Here is a 21,732-nt window from a genome sequence, read left to right as displayed (position 1 = left end):
GGCGAGAACCTCGCCGCTGTTGCAACTTCTTGAACCGGGAGCGGGACGACGGTGCGTCGCTCGGCGCAAAAAGTCGGCGGGTGACCTGACACGAAAAGGCGAGAAAAAAACGGAAACGGAGACCGAGTTTTCTTGGGAGGGCGAAGAAGAAAGGGCGAGACGGGAAAGCACCAGAGGAACGCGTGAATCGTGCCTTTCCCTCTCCCGTCCTCACCGGTGCGCAAAGCTGCACCGGCTTTCGGATGTGCCTGGCAACAGAAGACAGGCTGTTTTTCGGCGGGGAACGGAGACATAGGGCCACGGCCGACGTTGGGACAGAAGGGGGGACCGGAACCTGGTGGGTCATTAGGTGCTTTCAACTGCGTTTTCCGTAAAAAAAAAGGATTCTCTTTCTCGGAAAATGAATGGGGAAAACGGACAGATATGTCTCCACGACACGCGTTCGCCACTCAGGTCGCACAGGGTCTTCAAAGTGTCGACGCCGCGTGAGAGGCGCAGACAAGCCGCGACTTCACAGCGAGAAAGAGAGAAAGATGGAAGAATTTATTTTGAATTTCGAGGTTTTCCCTGGAGTATCCGGGAGTTTTTTTACTCACAAGGGAGTCACGTCTGAGTCAAAACGTCGTGGCTTTGAGAAGTATCTGGAAAAGCAGCAAAGAGGGAACCGCGTAGAAGCAGGGATGAAGTGGGCCGTCTCTCCCACTTTCTGGGAATGTACAGTTCCCTCAAAACGAGCGAGAGAACGTCTCAGCTCGAGATAAACGAGGGATCCATCGTGAGGGAGGTCTTCTTTCTGAGGCTAAGAAGTGTGTCTTGTCGTTTGGTGAGGTCCTGAATCCGCCGTAGGCATGTGAGACCAGGAAGGCATCCTCTGTTGTTCCTAAGCTTCCCGCCATTTATGAATAAGGAAGAAAAGAAAGGCTCAGCTTCTACCCTGAACTGTGCGAACTTCTCCAAGACGTATCTTTCGGTGTATCCACAGGATTACGGACTTCCTCGAGGATTCGTCTTGCCGCTCCTGTAGAGTAAGACAGCAGGGGAGTGGACCTCGACCGGAAGCCTCCGGTGAGCTTCAAAAAGGGAAACGACTTAACACACCCTTCCCATCCTAAAACAGTGGGCAACAGAAGAAAACTGCTAGACGCCAAAGGCAGGGAAGTGTCGCAGTGACTCGGCACAAAACAAAACAGGGGGGGTTCCGCCATAGTAATGGAGCACTCTGCCGCTCGAACGCCGAGATTTGAGAAAACAACGGAAAACTCGGATTCCTTGCTTTACTAGTTTGCGGCAGACTTCCCTCGCAACATCACACAAACGACCTGCCAGTGAGAAGAGCAGAGGGATTCTGGCGTCCAAGTCGACTAAGGTAGCTAATGAGACACAGTAAAGAGGATAGCCGGCGACTCGGTCTCGTACAACCCACGTATACTATTACGCATGTAGCTATATATATATATATATATATATGCATTATCTTTAGATGTGTGTGGCAGGAAAGGAGGTCCGTGCGGTATGGACCAGGGGTGGCGAGCGGGCCTCATGCTCGCTCTTTGCCTCCGTCGCAAAAAGCTGATTTCAAAACCAATTTGAAGGCGCCCCCCCTCCAGAAATAGGATATGTTTATCGATGTACGTCCCGAGTATACATCCACGTTTCTGCAACTGGTTCTCCCCCAGCGGCGCACGTTTTCGGGCTGTTTCAGACCACTTGACTCTGAAAGTCCATATTCTTCCTGGATTTGCCTTTGAGGTGTGGACAGGCATGGCAGTTTTTGGGAACGTGTGCACAAGATGACTTGGATCCAGTAAACAGAGACAAGGGGTCCAGTCACGTCTGTTTCCCCAGTCTCGGTCCGAGAGAAGCTAGGGCTGAGAGCACAGGTGACCCCGCACTACACCCTGCGACCTCCACAGAAAGCCACACGCTGGCCGAAAGACAACACATCCTTTTTTGTTTCGCAAAACGAGAGGCAACGACACGAATCAACAGGATATTCGGGGCGAAGCGCGCGCCCTTCAACTGTCCGTTGCATGCGGAGGGATGTTAACCAGCCCCTCTCTGTCGAGGGCGCTCGATACTCTCCGTCCGAAATTTGAGGCAACTTGAATGCACGGACGCGGTTCACACACCTGACACATCAAAGGTCGTTTTCGAAAGCTCTGGTCGCAAAGGCTCACCGCACCGCATCAGCACAACCCTTCCCCCGTCTCCCGCGCACTCACAGCAGGACTGACCACCGACGGCCCGAGCGACCGCAGGCGCCCGACACCGCGGAGAGGCATAACGGTCGCGAGTTGACTCTGGAGAGAGAGGCGAAGGACGACTTCTCGGGATTAACCGTCGCGGAAGCTGTACCGAACCTCTGTACACTATGAGGTGGGCACGCACACCCCTCCACAAAAAAAGGTAAAAGATACACCTCGAGGCGGGCGTGCGCGCCACCCCTTCGGGTGTATAGACACCCCGGAACACGCGGAGACAAAGAAGGCGAGGCCTTCGTTCTGTGTGACAGCCGCGCTTCCCCTCCCAGGAACACGCGGAACATTTCATTCGCTCCGCCCTCCTCTTGTTTCTTCTCGTGGATTCTCTTTTCTCACGAAGACAGCAACTTGTCGGCTGTATACATACAGACACGGGCGCAGAGCAGGCGACGGAGAGAAGGGTGCCAAACGACACACGGGACAGAAAAAGGTCGGAAACACGGGGAAAAACACCGCGAACAAGAGACGGGGGCCGAGTGCGACGACAAAACGGAAGGCGACTGATACGACTGGTTCGGGGTGCACGAGGGATCTCCAAGACCGCAGGCGAAGCTGCGGAAGTGTGTGAAAAAACCCACGGGGGACACGCAACGACACAGAAAAGGAAGCCGGAGACGCAAAGACGAGGAATGAGAAACGCACGTGCCACAGAGAGGGTCTCTCCAAGAAACTGGATCGTCTCCTCGGTGTGCAAAACCTCGTTTTTCGCTGACGAACACGAATCAAAAAGCCTGGCATCGCCGCGCCTTTGGAGTTTTGTGTCCGCTCAGCTCAACGCGCGAGGATGATCGCTAGGAAACAACCGTTCAACCTTTTCTCCCCGCCGGGCTCTCCCCTGCCGCAGACGAGACCTTCTGCCGAGAGGAGCAAACGCAGGAGACACCCGTGGGGAAGGAACAGACCCCCCAAACCGGGGAACACCGAGGGAAACAAAGTAACACGAACATGATACACACAGCTTGAGGAACGAAGGAAACCAAGCAACGCCGCAAACTGTCGAGGAATGTCTTGAAATGAAGATCGAAACAGTACAGAAAATGGATGACAAACGTATTTCAAAGGGCTCCCAGCATTTGCCTTCACACACGTTCCTCTTCCGTCCCTCCGGAACTCCCTCTCCCCGCTCTGCATCGACCTCCACGCTGCATTCTCGTCCATGATGCCAAAAAAGACTAAAAGACGCAAAGTGAAAAAACGACATTTTCAACGCAGCGCAATACCCACACGCATACACGGGTATACACACAGACTGTATACACACAGACCTATGAATTGCAAAAGTACATGCATAAGCATATACATAAAGACGTATATGCATTTTTACAGGTTGCGTTCCTGTGTCTTCACGCATGCTTTTCCTGCATATCAATTGATTTTGATAGGTGACGAACACTGTACCAAAAAGATGACGTTGTATGCGATGTTGGCGTCGGTCGTCTTCTCTATCCTCTCCTTAGAGAGAGATCTGGGAATTCCACGTCTGGGTCACTACGTCCTTCTCTTCTCGAGAAGAACGTGTCCTTCGCCCCGGCCTCTCTTGCCAGATTCTCCTTCGCCTCTCTTCCCACCCTCCACTTCCTCGACTCATTTCTCCGCGCTCCAAGAGAGCCTCGCGGAAACACCGTCCGCTATCCGCCCTCTGAAACATCCTCTTCTCCATCTCCTCTCTTTGTTCATCACACCAGGCATTCGACTTCTGCAGGCTCAGGAGAGCGTCGTTGTCTGGATCCGTCCCCACAAAAAGATTCCGGTGCTGGCCTCGTCTTCCAACTGAAGGCAAGCGATCTGCCGACTGCACGCATCTCTTTCCTCTTCCGCGAAGACGCGGCCTAGCGTCTCACAGGATTCGCCCCGTAAGGCGACACGCCGGCGCCAGGCCCCCCAGGAGTCGGGGCAGTCGCAGGTCTGAGCTTGGCAATCTTCCGCTCAAAGGTATCTTGCTGGTCTTTCAGATAACCTGCGTATGCACCATTCTGCGAGGACACGCAGCAGACGCAACGGTGCAAACAGTGAGACCCAGCGGTTCCAGTGCGTCTCCTTTCTCCTTCAGAGACTCTCTCGAGAAGAGCTCCACCCGACAAAACGCCCGGTACTCATCGACATCCAAGTGCCAAGCGAGAGTCGCACACACGCCCCCCAATCGCTGCAAGCACGCATTGGTGCCGAGCTGCATTTGTGTATTGGAGGTTTGACCCCATTAAGAGGAACGCAGAGAAGGGAGCCTTACCAGATTCGATCGCTGACCGACAACCACGATGTTCCCGTACTGCGCCGCATGCACTGAGCCTCCCAGTACCTCCTCGGTCTCCAACTGAAGGAAAAACGAAGTCAGAGAGACGCACATTACACTGACAGAGGCTTATCCTCACACACACCGATGTGCCTATCGCTCGAACTGCACAGAATTCCGTACACCTACAACATATATATATATATATATATATATTCAGCAGATCTATGCGTATAGGCTTCTCCCCGCGGGAACGGTCTATTTCTTCAAACAAGGAGCTTTCGATGCATATGGCATGCGCAGGCACGAGTTGCATCACGGATTTCTTTAAAAACGATGAGTTCCTCCTCTCACCTGCTCCCGAAGGTCGCTGAGAGCCTTTGCTCTCTCTTTGTGGATCTTCTTCCTCCACTCTGCTTTTCGCATGTCCAACGTGTCCTGCGCGGCCGCACATTCCCACAGAGAAACAAATCTCAACCAGTATACGCAACGCGTTGAACACGGCCCTCTCACAGAAAATTTGTGAACACTGAGCTCCCCGTACGGACACCGTGGGCCCCAAACACAGAGAAAATATCCGTTGATACACAACAATGCTGCCCATGGTTGTGTCCCAGCCGTTCCATACATGAGCCAGAAAAATACATGTGACGGCCGACACACTGGAAAGGAACCGTACAGCGAAGGCGGGGGAAAGCGGCGGTTCACTTCCTACCTGAATGATACACTTGAGACGCTTCGAATAGCACGCCTTCTTCTGCAACTCGGTCAGACGACCGAACCACGAGTCGAGAACCGCCTTCATCTTTGGATTTTGGTCAATGTAATATCCTACAGAAACAAAAAGACGCACTCCACACGCGCACGCAATTCTCACCCTCGTGTGCATATGCTCGTACATGCCCACAAACGCACATACCTAGAGGGTGGAAGCGACGGATCAACACACGCGTATCTCTCTATATACAGGTGTAATATGTACACGTTACTAGTCGGAAGCTGTGTTGTTTCCAGAACTGAAGTAAGTGGCCTATCTGTTTTTGGAGACAACATGGGTAGGGCACATTTGGAACTGTTGATCTACGAACGAAGGCACGAAGCCACTGCCAGAAAGCCGCGGGTGTCCACGCAAGGCGCGTATACCAAACTGAAACGCAGGGATGTCTACATGCGCGCATGTGCATGTACAGATTTAAGCTGCATGCCCGCAGCCGTTACCTGTGGTGGCGATGAGCTGCACGAAGCATTCGATGAAGTGCTCGTCGGGTTCCTCGTTCTTGATTACGAGATCCACGACAACGTCCCGGACGATCGGGAAGCCGAGGATTTTTCGCTGAAACAGTTCGCCAATCAACTTGACGACTCCCAAAATGCGGTTTTTCGTTCTCTTCAGCTGCTGCATTTCTTCGACAGCCTCGGGGTCCAGCTCGCCGGAAGGCAGACTGCGGAGCCGAGATTCCAGCGTCCTAAGCACCAGCAAAAAGGCACATCGACCACCCGTAGAAATGCACAACCCGGCTGCCTGCCATGGAGATTAATCCACATGCATACGCGTATCTACACTTACAAATGTGAAGTCATCTGGTGGTGAAGACTTTCACATGTACACTGAAGCAAGAGGGGTGAGTCACCCAGAGATGAGATGGGTCTATATACACACTCTGAGCAGAAACAAAAACACAGACCCACATACGGAGATGTTCACGCAAAAAAGTGCACAAGCAAATACACGTAAATACATATATGAGGCGATCCCTTCTTTGAATTCTACTTGCACGGTTTAGACGTACCTCGGCATGGCCTCGTACTCAGCCTGAATTTTCGTGAGCAGAGCCTTCATGAACGGTGTCTTGCGGAAGTTATCAATATCTGTCCCTTCAGTCGGTACACTGCGCCACTGCAGAACCTGAAAAAAGCAAAGACGTAAACACACACATATCCGCATCTACACATGCATGTGTATGCAAGTGTTGAGAGAGGTGAGCCTGGGGACTACTGGGGTCTGTGTGTGCGAAGTGGAAACTAGATGGCTTTTTGGCTGTCGCTGCATGCTTTGGCTCTCCACCTCTTTTCGAGCTCGCTGTTCGAGGCATTCCACCCTCCGGTGGACTCCGTGTCGCGATCCTGCCTTCTTACCTGGCACAAGTCAGCGTACATCTCCGACCAGTCGGGCTCCGTCACCGCTTTTTCCATGACGACGTTGACAACCAGTTGCAGTTCCTTGTGCTCCTTCAGTCCCTCGACTGTGCGCGCGAGTTTTTCCGTGATGGTGTCGAACTTCTCAATCGTCAGTTTGTTCAGCAGCGCCTTCACGGTTCGGTCAAGTTCTTCTTCGCGCGTGAACTGTCTCTGGCTTCGGGGACGCCAAGCCCCGCCGCCCGGCTTCCCGAGTGCCGAGACACCCGACGTCTCCGCGACAGGCGCCGGTTCCTCCTTCTTGGCCTCTTCCTTCTTGACCTCTTCCTTCTTGCTCTCTGTCACCGCCGCGCCTTCCTGGCTCTGGGGCACGGCAGGAAAGGACGGCAGCTGCATGCGACTCGCTTCCTTCTTTTCTGGCCCACTCACGCCCTTTCCACCGTCTGCGTTCTCCTTCTTCTCGTCCTTCTTCCCGGCCGGTTGACTTGCGGTCTTCGGCTCACCCATCGACGGCAGAGGCGCCGCCGCGCGCGGCGCACTCGGTGCCTTGTTGGCGAGCTGCGCGTGCTTGTTGCGAATCTCGTTGATGTCCACCATAGACACGCCGCCGCCAAAGCCGTCATCGTCCCATCCGTCGTCGCGCGCTTCCTTCGGCGGCGACTGCTCAGCCCGCGGTTCCACGCGGGGCTGCTCCGTCCTCTTCTTGCCGTCGTCAGCCAAGAGTGACGCGGAAGTGTCTGAGGCCTGCACGAATCCGTCACGTTCCTCGCCCGTCGGGGCGCTTGCGTTGCGGCTCTGCAAGCCCTGGCGGGGCGCGAGAAGGCCCCGGGCGTTCTGTGCAGTGACGGCTGCGTTCGCGTCCTCGTCCACGGCATCGCGGTTGTCGCCTTCGTCGCCGGAGCCCCACGCCCCGACGCCCGCCTGCTCGCCGCGGCCACGCTCCATTCGTCTTCCTGTGTTGCCCCGACTGTGCCCCGCTCGGTACACTCCGCCCTCGTTTCGCTTGCCCGCGCCTTGGTTCCGCGAGTTGGCGAACCCCGCGTTTCCGCCGTCGACCGGCGGCGGGAAGACCGCATTCGCGTCTCCTCGCCCGCGATTCACATTCCGGCCCTCGCCGCGCCGCACAAAGCTCTTTCCGCCTCGCTCGCCTCCCGGCGAAGCCGGATGCAGCGCGGGGCTCACGCCCCCCGGCCCGCCGGTGGCGCCCGGCGCGTGCCCCACGAGACCAGGCCCGCTCGCGGGGCTTCCGGAGTACGACCCGTTCATCCCCGAGTTGTAGTGACCGTACTTGCCTGGTCCCGGGTAGTTGTGCATCGCGTGGCCGCCAGCCGCCCCGCCGGGGTAGCCCGGATAGACGCCCCCCACGAAACCGGATCCGGGCGCGGGTCCGTAATAGTTGTTGTACACTGGCGACGCGTAGACGTTTCCGTGGAGCACGGGGCCAGCGTTCGCGTGGGAGTGGGGGCCGTTAGCGCCCATCATGCCCTGCGAGGCAGGCACGTGGTGGTACATGATGGGGGGCGACGGCGCGGCGGGCCCGCGGGTCAGGTCCTCAGCGCCTCCCGCATGCACTGTCTCCTGGGTCGGCGGATTCAGCGAGAGCCCAGCAGTCGGAGCACACGAGTTGGCCGCGGGGGCGCCTGAGAGAGGGACGAGACATCGACCAAAAAAGCGGACGACCCTTGCGCACAAGACCTCACACCGCGGAATCTGAGCGCGCGACCGACGCGCAAGGTTCTCGTCTCGACGTCGGGAGTACACCACATGAGCACACACACTCATACTCAGAGGGAGAACGGAAGGGAAAAAGCAGTTGCGCGTTTCCTGCACGCATCCGTGCCCGCAGGTCCGATAGTTTTACCTGTGACGCGTCGCATGCCTCCAAGAGAGTCCCAGTCGAGGTCGCCCGAGTGGGCCGCCGAGCCTCGAGGTGGAGCCCCGGCCCCGTGAGCAGGCCCTCGCTCCGCTCCTGCGTTGAAAGTCGATGCATGTGGGTGATGTTGACTCATCATCGTGACGTTTCGATCGCAAGGCCGTGTTTTTAGAGCAGCTACATCCTCGACGTGGCCGCTGGCAGTCGCTGGACAAATACCCCGCAGTCCGTCCCTTGAGCGAAGGCGGTCCGGCGAGGAGTGAGAGGAAAACGTGGCGTGACACACCGAGACAAAAATGATACGGACGAAAAGCTCTTGAGACAGAATACAGGGAATGCGAGAGAAACGACAAAAACGAGGGAGAAAGACAATGGCGGAGACAAGACGGCAAGACGAGGAGAGAAACGGAAGACGCGGAATCGATCTGAAAGCAGAGGACAAAAAACATACGGCACACGCAAATATCCCCAAGCCGCAACAGAGATGCGTATGCACGCCATGTCTACTTTATACATGAATATGCGCCCACTTACGCCGCCTGCAGCATGAGCAGCATATCAGTCACACACATGTGGATATGCATACATCGACGTAGAACACAAGAGACGTTCACTATCTCTCCCAGTTCAGGTGGATGTGCCGCCCTCCTCTAAAAAGAGTTCATGGAACGGAAAAGAAAGCCTTGGTACCAGTCGAAAAGGGGATTCCGGCAGACGACATGCCCGAAGCCCACATGATCTCCCACTTCACAGCCGTTATATCGATGCATACGAGCAAAAGATGACTGCAGAAAAAATACAGCGAATGTTCGCGCGTACACGCCTATAAATGTATACATATAGGTGTCTGTGTAAAAGGGTCAGGCGTGCAATCGAGTGACGAATATAAATCGTGGGGGCCAACTTACGAGTTTCTGCAGAAGCGTGCTGGAGAGACACTTGAAGCGGAGACAGACCCTAAGAAGAGAGTAAACGAGAACCACTCATACCACGCGTTGGCGGGGTCGCCTCCAAGAACACAAAAAGATCAACACATGAAAAGAAAGGCGCTAACCAGCTTCGCCAGAAAGGCAGAGTGTACGGAGTTGGAACGAATCATGTCGCCACATATATATACCATATATATATATATATATATATCAGTCCCACATGGCGCTCCGCGAACTTGATCCCCCGTGAGTCTCCGTCGAGAGAAACCGCATTTCCCACACATCCGAACGGTGAGTCCATCACAGCTTGTCCGCTCCAGATGTAACGCCTCTGTCTTACTCGCGCAAGCAAATCAATCGAAAGATCAAGGCAGAAAAGTCGTGCTTACGCCACGTCTCTCGGGCGGGCAGCGCTACGGTGACGTTCGATAGCTGTCCAAAACAGTGTCTAGCTACAATATGCATCTGTTTCACTGATTAGACAGCAGTCACAGATGCAGCCAAAAGCAGAGCATACGGTCGATGAAGCGCTACACCCCGTCGTCGACTTGAGCGTCTGTATTATATATATATATATACATATATATATATATACATACATATATATATACATATATATATATATATATATATATATATATCGGTAGCAGCAGTGTCTACTCTCGGGACGAATCGTAGACGAAAACAGAGGCGAGACGGGCACCACGCGCATGTTGTTCTCGGTGGATGATGTAACCCGTCAAGCGACGCGAGACGAACGGGCAAGGCCCACGGTGAATGCCGAGACGAAACGACAGGCTCTTGGCAGAGACGTACTTGCGAGGAGACCGAACAGACTTGGGGAGTGAAGGCCGCAAAAGGAAATCGACGGGGGCAGACAGACCCTAACGGATAAAACAGGCATGCGCACGCGAGAAAACGCATGAGGAAACGAGCTAAGGGACAAGATGCATAGGTGACGAGAAACGCAACACGCGGATGTGCGACAGCGGCACGCGGGAAACCTCTTCTACAGACGCCCGGTGAAGCACACAAGATCACGTTTTGCGGAAAATCTGCAAAAACTGTTGATGCATGCTCTCCACCGGGCACGTCTTTTGAAAGTTCACTGGTTTTTTGGGCCGGGAGAGGCGCATAGAAATCGGCCAACGCGGGGAAGAGCACGCCGAGGGGGACCCCGTCTCCCCAGAGGTTGTCTCTAGTCAAAACATGCACGGTTTTTGTTCATCGGTAAGGACGGTTTCGGCGTCCCCGTACTCTCGGTTTTGGGACGACCAGAGGAAGGGCCGTGACTGCGCCGGATTTTGAGCGGCGAAATCGCAGAAAAAGTGCAGAAGCAGCGGGTTGTAAACGGAGGGTGAAGGGAGGGACAGGTTTTTGGCGAAAAGACGGGAAAACCTACTTGAAACGGGGAATCGCGGGCAGAAGGTGGTCGAGAAATTCGGGTCAGAGAGATTCGTGAATGTCGCTACGCGCCCTGTTTATTCGCACAGAAGCTGAACCAAGCAGAGGCTGAGACTGAGAGTGGGGCCTCTTGCGCAAACGCACGACGATTGTGAAACGATTTACAAACGCATGGACTCGGTTCACCACGTGGACCCCCCACGAAAACGTACGGCCACAAACAGAGGGGAAAACACACAAGTCCACAGAACCAGAGAAAGGCGACGATTCCACCTTCGCGAAAGAAGAGTGACGCTCTCCTTTTTCACACCCTCAAGAATCCACGGTGTCCACGTCTTGGTGTCCGCATTCGGAGCCCAGAGACGGGGTAACCTCTAGTCTCTCTGTACGGGGGGGAGAAGGCTGTTTTTCCCCAGTGCGCAACGAGAAGTGCGCGCGCGCATGGGTGTTTCAGCTGACGCCTCTCTCGAAGCCGCGTCACCTGAGAAAAAGTCCCGCAAAAAAATAGGGTGGGCCCCAGCAAACGCCGCTCTTTCACAGGCGCAGCAGGTGGGGTAGAAACCTGCACGCGTGTGGATATTCGCAAAGTCTCGTTAGAGGAACCACCACACGTTCCTCAGAGAATAATTGCGCACCCCTTCGGTGCGGCAATCTGGACGGCCCAACTGTGCTGTAGATACACCGGATTCTGGAACCGGCAACAAGTCTCACTTTCGACAAGCGGGACGGCGACGCCCCTGCGAGAGATGCCGATTCCCCATTCGGGAGGCCATTTACGGTTTCAGTTTTCCCTGCCACAAATTGAGGCGCTGGACGACCGTCGGAAGACCGATTCTGCAGTTTTAGCTGCCGATGCTCGTCCTGCCTGTCAATACACCCCGGGGGCAGTTCGTCGCCGGGCGGGGAGGAGCTCCGAGAGAGACGCCGCAAGCCTCGGGCAGAGAATCGAGTGACAAATAGGGGTTTTTTTCTGTAGAAGAAACATATCAAGGGGGATTTCTTCCTGTCCTAAAGCAGAGATGTCTCAGAAAATGTGGGACCGGTGATGTAGAAGCGGGTGATGGGCAGCAGTGCACGTAGACTACAGAACCGCGAACTTTTCCATCGGCTGTGTTGTTTTACAGAGCACAGCTCTTCAGAGAGAAGGGACGACTGATGGACAAAGAGTGGTTGGCTCAACGACGAAATGAAAAAGATCAAGCGCTTTTCTCACACCTTGCATTTGGCTTCGTCCCGAGTCAGCCTCTGAAATGGAAACCGACATAAACACATAGGCATGCATATATATATATATATATACATATGTATGTATATATATATATATATATATATGTAGCGACGGTTTGTCGAGCTTCACGGCGTGGAAATGGACTCCGTTGTGTCCTATTATGCTCGTTTTGCCTCTCGAAATAAGTAAACTATCCGATCGTGGGAGCCGACCGTCGTGGGAGGGGAGCGACCGTAAAGCCTCTGACGTCAGGGAAGGTGTCAATTCCCTTTGCTATGCCAAAAGAGAGTTACAAGAGGTGACGAGTGTACCATGGAGTCGTGGGGCTTCGCTCAATCCCACGCACCGGAGTAGAAGCCGCAGCGTCTTCTCTTGTTCGAACAGTTTTCGTCTAGGTACTCAGAGGAATGGTCTACGCTTGTAGAAGGTGGGCTGGAAAAGAGGCACGTATAAAGAAATTACTATTAACGGGCAAAGTGATGTGGGGGCGGGAAGTAGGGCACGAATCAACGAATTTCGTAAAGTTAACACGCAGGACAACGGCAAAAAAAGGTGCTCCTTGGAGGAGGCCTGGTGGGATCGTCAGGTTCGGCACAAGGGTGTCTGCACCAGTGGACGGCATGTAGCCGAAACAGTTGTAGGGCTTCTGTCTTCCCATTATCACTTGCCGTGGTGGTGTAAGCATACACCGACTTGTGGGGATAGTGCATGAAAAAAAGTGTTTAGTTATATGAATGTGTGCGTGTATATATATGTGAACAGAATAGGTATCATGGTTTCATACTCGATTTTGAAGGGAGCGAAAAGGAACGCCTCGGCTCACCTCCGGCGTGGGGTTCGCATCACGGCGCAAGCCGCATACTAGAGAGTCCTGCATATGGCGCTTCTCGGCGGCAAAAAATGCGACATGTAACGATGCACATTCCGCTCTTCCATCCTTCCACTGACGTTGTCCGGACGCAGGACGTGACACGGCTGTGTTCCATCGCCACACACTTGCTCATTTGAGAGTTATTGTTCCCCACCGTCTCCAACCTTTACTTTCAAATTCACGAAGCAGCACAGAAAGCACACAACAAGCGTATGTCCGCACTCACAGATCTATGTGTATATACACATATTTGTATAAATACAAACAGAGTCGCCTAGAGCTACATATGCGCACATACATACATTTCAACTTACATAAACTGGAAAACTGTGCATGTACATCAATTCGTATATATACCTATATATATATATATATATATAGTTGTGTAGGAACAACTATTGATATACGCATATGCAGCAACAACCATACGTATGTACGCATATCCGTGTTCAATAGTTTGCGTCGAGAAAGACATTTTTGAGTAGTTCTGAGAGCAGTTCATCAGTGGCTTCTGTGTGTCCGGCTTGGAGACGACCGCTTCCCAATTCGCCTGCTGTCAAACCTCCGATGTTTTCACCGCTTCCATCATCGTTCGTCTGTAGGCCTCCGTCGATCACGCACAAACGAGCAAAATACAGAAACTCTAGAGCCGAGAGTTGATCCGCACTGCTCCCCATTCCGCCCAAGCCATCGCGGCCATGGCGGCGTGTGTTGGTTGTCCCTGAGTGAGCTGCAACGGAAAACAGGGAAAAAACGAAGACCGTGTCTCGTCAAAAAACAGAATACATACACATAGGCATGTATGCTTACATAATAGAGAGCCCACTTCGATTTGCGCGAAGACTGCGAAAGAATATGCACAAACGTAAGTATATTTATATATGGTACGTTTTTCCATGGTGCAACAAACGAAAACACGCACGCGTTGGGGAGCCTGAATCACTGCACAGGAGTGCCGGCGAGACGGGGAACATTAACATACGATGAATTAAGGAGGCAGGAAGATTTCAACTGGACATGTGGAAGTTTTTTATCATGTAGGATCTCTGGAGTTTTTCGAGATACAACCCCCATTCAGCTTTTGTACAGCAATGAAAGAGCACAGACACGTAGCGGCAGGACGGTGGTAGGAACTGGGTCGTCTACATCCACCCATACTACGGATGTCTGCTGCAAAGAAGAAATGCGTAACGCGTGATGCACCATCCTCGAACGTCTGTTAACCTGATGTGCAATAGGTGAACGACGCGGGCGACGGACAGTGAAAACGGTGCCTCGCCGGTTTCCTGGCGTTTTCCCCTGTACTATTTTCTCAAGTGCCGTTTATTGTTTCACCTACCGATCGAGTGCTGATCAGAGTCCAGCGCCCCCGGGTCGAAGAGGAAGGCGTAGTGAACAAGGAATCGTTGTTGGACGAGGGTATCACTATTGAACTCAGGTAGGTCAGGCACCGGTATATTGGGAGGACTGTGCTCTCCTGGAAAGACTGCTTCATGCTGCCTATTATGGCTTGTAGCTCTCATCATTCTTTCATGGCTGGGACACACTGGGTCGCGATGCATTTGCGATACATGCGCATTTGGGGACCGGTAGGCGTGTCGACCTTCGTCTTCCCGTGCGGGACACTCACTGGGAGTGACAGAGGATGAATTGTTTTGAGAGAGGTTTTTTGATCCGCAGCCGTGCCCATGCCCACCGCTCCCCCTCATCGCTTCCTCTTGCTTTCCCTTATCTGTTCCCTGTGCATTTTCACTAGCAGAAAAGGCACCGGGTCCGACGGAGGTTATGAGGCCTGCTGTACAGTTTCTGTCTGCTGTGCGCACCCGTTCTCCAGCGGCGGAGCCCGAGAAGGTAATCGTAACTTCCTTTCCGCAGCAAGCGTTTGCAGAAGATGGGAACACATCTCTGGCGTCGTCTCCTGGTGAAACCAATGGTATTGCAGGTTCTCTTCTTCCTTTTCGCGATTCCTGTGGTGTACATACGCTTGACTCGCCCAAAAACAGTGACGGTGGTTGCGTTGCCGTGCTTTCCGGGCAGTCGCTATATTCGTCCAGGTGCTCTGCAGCAGTAATTCCTTGTCTTTCCTCACTCGACGCACGTTTGCGCACAACATCGCGGGTATCCTCTGTTTCTGCGTCTATGTTTCCCACGGAATGCACGGCAGACTGGAAGATTATTGGCTCCGGATCGCTGCCCCTCGGAGGCGTCGACATATCGTCAGACACCAGCTCGGTCTTTTTCTGTCGGTGTTTCTTCTTCTTTCCTTTCCTGTTCTTCGACCTTAACGGGGTATCCGTTCCACCAGGGGGAGAAGAAACGGAAGAAAACGCACTGTAACTAGCTGCTGCCGATTCTACATTCTTTGAAGGGGAGCATCCATCGATATCGCTTCCGTTGTGTTGCTGTCCGCTACTTCCTGAGACTTCACTGGCTTGGAATGGCCTCGGCGATGAAGGTGGACAGGGGGACAGCTGCGACAAGCTGATTTCCGTCCCTTCTCCATCTCTCGAATGGCTGTCTCTACTGTGTCTTCTCGAAGAGTTGCCCGTATCCGCCAAGTGGCTTCCTTCGTCCTCTGTGTGTATGAATCGTCTGCCGCCTCTCGAGGAGTTACACAAGTCTCCACAGCACTCGTCTTCCCACGGCATTCCCCCTGCTGGATTTGCTCCTCTCTCCCCTGATAGCGCATTCTCATAGCCGCCATGTGTTGTATTTACGCCATCCTTGTTACCATCCTTCTCCATCCCAACACGGCCACAATCATACTCCTTCTGTTCCTCGTTTGGAGTTGCACGTCCTCCACGTCTGCGCCGTTCTTCGTCCCTTCTTCGCTCCATGGAAAAGCCTTCGTCCGCTTCGCTTCTGGTTCTTCCCCCCCTCTGGCCACTCAGCTTTTCCACGCCCTCTGGCACTGTTTCCCCTCCCAGTGCCGCTGGAACTTCACCACTGCTTACCGGCTGAGCAAATAGGCAACTGCTTGTCTGTTGCTCCTCCCAGTTATGGGAAGAGGACCTCCCGAGATTCGCTGCACACATTCCGGGCTCGTATTTTACCGGATAACACTGAGAAGCCTGGATCGTGTGGTGATGCCTGAGGTACGCCGCACGCTGCTGAAGCTGAGGCAGGAGCCCCGTGGCCCGTAAAGGCACCGCGTGAGCTGCAGGGAACGTCCAGGCCCACAGCATGCAAGGCAAATCTGGGGCAGGAGCAAAGTGCCTCGGCGCAAGAGGTCGTTGGCCGTAGCCCAAAGGTTTACTCGTTCTAGGGGTGTTGCTAGTCACACCTCGTGTGCTTCGTGCTGGATTCTCTGCGGGTAGCAGAGGAAGAGCGGCTGGCATGGGGAGGCCCAGTCGAGATTGATACGTGAGACGCGCTCCGAGACACACAGTCGTTGGGAAACTTAGGCGGCGACAGGATATTGCTGCAGCCAACGCAGGGGGAATGAAAACCGGCATTTTTCGAGAAAGCGGGAGAGGAGGAAAAGAGAACAGGGGACTGGGCAGGACGCGGAAATCCTCCTCGCAAGGCTTCCCAGGACAGCGCCCACACTCGCGCATATCCAGCGCTTGGTTTCCCCCGCTAGCACGCGCCGAGACGTGGTGTGACCGATCAGCATCCACGAGACATGCATCGGACCGACTGTCAGTTGGCCAGCAGGGGGAAGAGCTTGCATCAGGGAGAGAACGAAGAGAGTAAGGGCTCGAAGGGGCCTCTCTCTCCTTTCCAGTCAACCCTCTGACGGGAGAGGAGGGCGACACTCTGCTTCTCGCAAGCTGAGCGTGACTAATTTGCCCATTCCGAGTGAACGGCTCCTGCGGTTGAGGGTACAGCGAGGCAGGCTGTGTACCCCTACCGGAGAGAGCTGCAGATTGAAGTTCTGGAGGCGTTTTCGTCTCATCGTGCCACTCTCTCGCAGTGGGGGTCATGCTGCCTCGACAGGCTTCGGGGGCGAGGCTAGAAGCAGCGGAAGAATGATGGCCTTCGCCGGTGATATGCAACTCCAAGAGTGGAGGCCCGGAAGATTGGTCAAGTGACCTGAACGTTTCTTTTGTACTGCTTTGTGGACGAGAAGGCGGAGCACTGTCGTTTGTCTGACAGCCTAGTGGAGCGGAAAGAACCTGATTTCCGTTGCCAATCCTTGACGGAAAGGCTGTTTCCTCCAGGCCCGAGGCCCTGCCCCCCGTGCATCTGGGTTCCTGTCCCAGCGGTCGCTGCCTCACCGGCTCCCACTCGCCGTTGCTTCCAACTTCGTGCGTCAGAGACCCAGACACCGCGACGCTCGAACCTCTTCGAGACTCGTCCATCACGTGGCTGTCTCCCTTCTTATCGGAATCTTCCTCCGGCTCCGGGTAAGCTCCAACCAATGCAGAGGAGGTGGGCTCACTGGAAGCGTCGGGCCATCCAAGCTCTGTCTCTCTCCTTCCAAATTGTTTTGCTTGGCGAGGCATTTTATTCTGCATGCACACACGGAGCGGGCGACGCTCGCACTCGGTATGTACCCCTGAATCACAGTGACTCCGGTCTTTCCCCCCTGCCCCATAGACGGCAGAATTCACCTGGAGGCTTTCCACGGAGTCTGCTTGCAAACAGGGAGACGCCACTGTGTGGCGTGAGGTTGCGTCTCCCATTTTCGATGTCGGCAAACCGAGTAGAGCCTCGTCGATTTGTTCTGGATCTGGGACGTAGACGATGTCTGGGTCATGACCTGTATCGTCATCCGCTCGATACATGCCCATAGACACGCTGAATCCGTACAGAAAGCCTTCTCCATTAGAGCTGTCCCCATCCAGTCGCCTCGCTGTCTTCGCGTCTGCCATCGGCCCTGCGCGTTCCACGCCAGTAAGGAAGCTCCACGACCCTGCTCGGCCCTCACAAGAGGCCCCCGAGGACAACTCCCCGGGTCCTCTTCCCCCCGTCTCCGACACACGGATACATGGACGGGGCCCCCCAGGAGCCCTGGCTCTGCCCTCGTTCGTCAGGCCTCCAGGAGCTGCACCGCTGGATGCGCTGGCGCCAAAGTGAGAAAAGGCACCCGAGGGCGGCCCACTAGGCAGGAATGACGTCTCGCCCCACTGGCCCGTCACTCCTGTTCCTGAGCCCGAGGGGCAAGATGCTGCACTCTTTTCGGGGAGTTGGAGAGACTCTACACACAAGGACGTGGTCCTTCCGGCGGCGTCAGGTCGTCGGGAACCACCTGCGCCCAGCCAGGGGCCTGCAACACCAGCGCGAAACGGTCTCCGCTCACTCGCGTTCTTCACAATACGCAGAAGGGCCACCGGGTGGAGCAGGTTCCAGTCGCTGATGCTGCCGGTAACCCACTGGCGAGGGGCCAGGGGGCTCTCAGGTCCCCCATCTGACCCCACGAACCCCGCTGGTCCCAGGGCCCCCGTGGTGCCCTGATAGCCGTTGGAGGAGTAGGGTCCGTCAGCACCGCCAAAGTGACATCTCTGCATGAAGGTGCCATCGCGACTTCTCGAGAAGCCGTTGCCTAGAAACATACCTGGATAGGCAGGTGGAGGGTAGGATAACTGTCGCGAACCTTCGGGCCGTCCAGAATCACAGGACCCAGGAAGCAAGTAAAACCGCTCAAGATCCGCGGGATCTTTGTCCTGCGCATCCAGATGGTGGACCGTCCCTTCCGTGTATGGCGCAGCACAGGTCTGACTACGGTGGCTGGCATTCTGACGGGGGACGCCGGTAAAACATGCAGAGGAAGAAGCGACAGAAAACGAAGGGCCTTCAGGTCGAGAATACGGGTGGTGAAGAAGCGAAGACGGAAGAAGAGTCTGAGTAATGACGCGAAAATATAAGCGACCAATACTCATGCACAAGTCCCCGCCGCGCTGATTCGCCAGATGTGCCTCCTGCAACTTCCGACTGGCCCGCAAAAGGGCTGCGGGGGAGAAACGCGTGTGTGGCAGGGGCCGGGAGACACCTGCCACGGACCCCAAAAAGGGAGGCCATGGGGAAGAAGAGGCCTTCCTTTGGTCACAGAAGTACGTGGGGGAATCACACGTCCCTGTACTGCGAGCATACCCCCCCACGCAGGGAGTATCTCGGACGCGTTCAGATGAGGAGTTACTGGCATCGGGAAAAAAAGGGCCGTGTGCGCCCGCATAAGCTTGTCGGGGAGAAGGTGACTGCTTCATCGCATTAAGCCTCCCGTTTGTCTCAGCAGCTGTGTTTTTGCCAGCGTCGCCCCCAACGTCACTGCGGAACGCTGTTGCTGGCTCAGAACGAGACCAGGGATCTCTCTCATCACAGTACCACGTCTGGGCGCTGTGTGCGTGGCTCCAGTTTATTTCCCTCGTGCTCGGGTTGTATACAGACGCAGTGTCCGAGGACAACAGTCGCCTTTGGGCATCTTCGTCCCTCGCTGAGAAAGGGAGCTGCGATTCTCGAGATCTCTCTAGATGGTAGCCAACCGCCTCTCTCTCGAGACACGACGGACAGGACCTCCCGGCGAAGTGAATGAAATTGAGAGCTGTATTCAGGAGAGCGTAGGCGATAGTGAGCTCACTGCTGCAGTAAAGAAGGTCCTCATACACCTGACCGCGTCCTCCAGTAGCACAGGAAACAGAAACCCCGGTGCTTGACACTGGTCCGGTTGCTCCGTGGCGAACAAACGCGACATGGGGGCTCGTGAAAGCACGCGTTACGGCTGGGCCCTCACTCGCCGAATGCTGGTGCACCGAGCCATCGAGAAACGGCTGCAGAAAGTTGGAAGTGGACAGAAAGAGAAAAAGGGAAGGCAACAAAAAGGGTGGGGGCGGACGCCGATTCAGCCAGCCTCCCGTCAACAGATGCCAGGCTAGAGAAGGCCGGTACTCTTCAGGAAATAATCTAGCAAAGGCGCAACCGGAAATCTCATGCGGGGATACACGTTCTGCACCACAAAGGATTTTCGTATTCTGGTTGTAATATGTAGACAAGGAAATAAATGGGCAGCACCTTCTCTTTCGTAGACGGATATAGGCAACGTGTTGTCTTACTTGAATGAAGGTGCAGACAGAAAGAAGAATTTCCTGAACGTGGTGAACAGTCGAGTGAATTGCTGAGTAGCGATGGCGCGCCCAAAAGACGCAGTACTGAAGTGGGTGAATGATACTATCAATCTGTCGCTCGATAACGAGAAGCACTCTCTGCTCCGGCACTGTGAGACCTGATAAAGTTGGAATAGAGAAAAGAATGCCAACAGCGACGAGTACACAGACAACATCGTGGTGCCATTCATACACCACAACACCCCTCTTGTCTTGACTTATGCTTTATGTTTATGCGCACATATGCATATATATATATATTTATGTGCGCATACATGAATATACAGTAGAAAGACATTCTCAATCTGTAGGAAGGTCCGCGCGGAGTAATACCACAGCTACAGGCCACTACGGAAGTCCCGTTCTGTATAAGACAAAAGTGCGGATTACGAAAAGCATTCAAAACAAGAATTTCCGTAACTGATGAGATCGTAAACGGTAGTTGAGAAGGAGGGCTCCTACCGTGGCTCGAGTTACGGGAAAGAAGTTGACCAATGCGAGAAGAAAGCTGCGTCGCACCTGAGACCCAAATTACAAAGGGAAAAAACACAGGTATTTAGAAGCGGATACATGCAACACAGCGCAACATCTGCCTTGAACACAAGGCTGTTCGTCCCCACGCATCATATACAGACATATATACATACGTATAAACGACACGTTTCGTGTTCGTAAGCACACGTGTACATATCAGAAATATGCACGAACGTTTCCATGCATGCTTTTAGCATGCATATATTTGTATGCACGTAGTTCCTCGCGGAACATGCGCAACGCGAACCGCCTCTTTTAGCCTCCGAGTACCCGAATCAATGGAGACTAGGCTAACAGACGAAATCCAGCGCTTTCTCCCTTACATACCGAAATCGGCATCTACTACTTCGTGTATATATGAAAATACATCGTGTGTACGCAGAAATGCAACAGTCGATGTGCCTATTAATGTGGAGATAAATGAGAAATAGGTCCTCACCGGAGGCGAGCTGAGCAGAACTCGATATCCATGAAAAGGTTCCCGATAAGAAGGTGGCGACTTTGTTGAGCTCCATCGTTGACTGGCTCACCCACAAGCCAAGGGCCCTTTCTCTGTTCTGTCTTGGTCAACAGATCCGCCAAGTCGAAAACTAGACACACTCATATGCATACACGCCGAAATGCGCTTCCGTATATTCATATGTAATTCCCAATGAACGAAAGGAATTTATGGATGCCTATACAGTGTCTGTAGGTGGGCGCATATGCAGTTATACGTGGTTGATTGAGTGAGACGTCTGACGGCCAGACTGTATACTCAAGGCTTCTGCCGATATTTCTCAAGGTTTTGTCTTCAAATTCTGGATGATGGTAGAAAACAGTCGCATGCGTCACCCCCTGCTTGCTTGCGCCCTTGGAAAACCCTAGAAAACTTCGGGTAACCTCCAGGGGTTGCCCAAGAGGACGATGAAGCAAGAGGAAGGGAAAAGCACACGCGGGTAAAGAGACTGTGAGAAGGACAGGAGGAAGACGCGGAAGGATGAGGCAGAGGAAGAAAAGAAGACAGAGAGGAAGACGCTCGAGGTACCGATTTAACTTCTGCAAGGGGTCCCGGATTCTTCTGAAGAGAAGGCAGCACAATGGAGTAAGAGTTAAGGTGAGCTGTAACAAATGACACGGTCTCCTTGAAGATCTTTTCTCCCTAGTTGTACTCATTCTCCCGCCATCCTCTAGAGGTATATAACTGGGTGCAGACCCGCGGTTTCTGCTTGTGCTAACGCGTC

The 21,732-nt window shown here is 54.0% G+C and overlaps 2 protein-coding genes across 2 annotated transcripts; both read right to left on the bottom strand.

The window, feature by feature from the left end:
* Positions 1-4,090: 4,090 nt before the first annotated feature.
* NCLIV_029720 (putative eukaryotic translation intiation factor) lies at positions 4,091-8,639 on the bottom strand (the record flags this gene model as incomplete). The annotated part of the gene is made up of 8 exons (XM_003883167.1): positions 4,091-4,234; positions 4,489-4,572; positions 4,846-4,929; positions 5,207-5,322; positions 5,710-5,957; positions 6,282-6,397; positions 6,628-8,267; positions 8,489-8,639. The coding sequence occupies 8 exons, from the start codon at positions 8,637-8,639 to the stop codon at positions 4,091-4,093; spliced, it is 2,583 nt and encodes an 860-aa protein (XP_003883216.1).
* A 5,624-nt stretch (positions 8,640-14,263) lies between these two features.
* NCLIV_029710 (conserved hypothetical protein) lies at positions 14,264-19,081 on the bottom strand (the record flags this gene model as incomplete). Its single annotated transcript, XM_003883166.1, has 1 exon — positions 14,264-19,081. One exon carries the CDS (start codon positions 19,079-19,081, stop codon positions 14,264-14,266), a length of 4,818 nt encoding a protein of 1,605 aa, XP_003883215.1.
* Positions 19,082-21,732: the final 2,651 nt, after the last annotated feature.

The sequence above is a fragment of the Neospora caninum genome, chromosome VIIb, assembly GCF_000208865.1.
Source record: "Neospora caninum Liverpool complete genome, chromosome VIIb".
Classification (NCBI taxonomy): Eukaryota; Apicomplexa; class Conoidasida; order Eucoccidiorida; family Sarcocystidae; genus Neospora; species Neospora caninum.
This window is presented reverse-complemented; position numbering and strand designations above follow the sequence as displayed.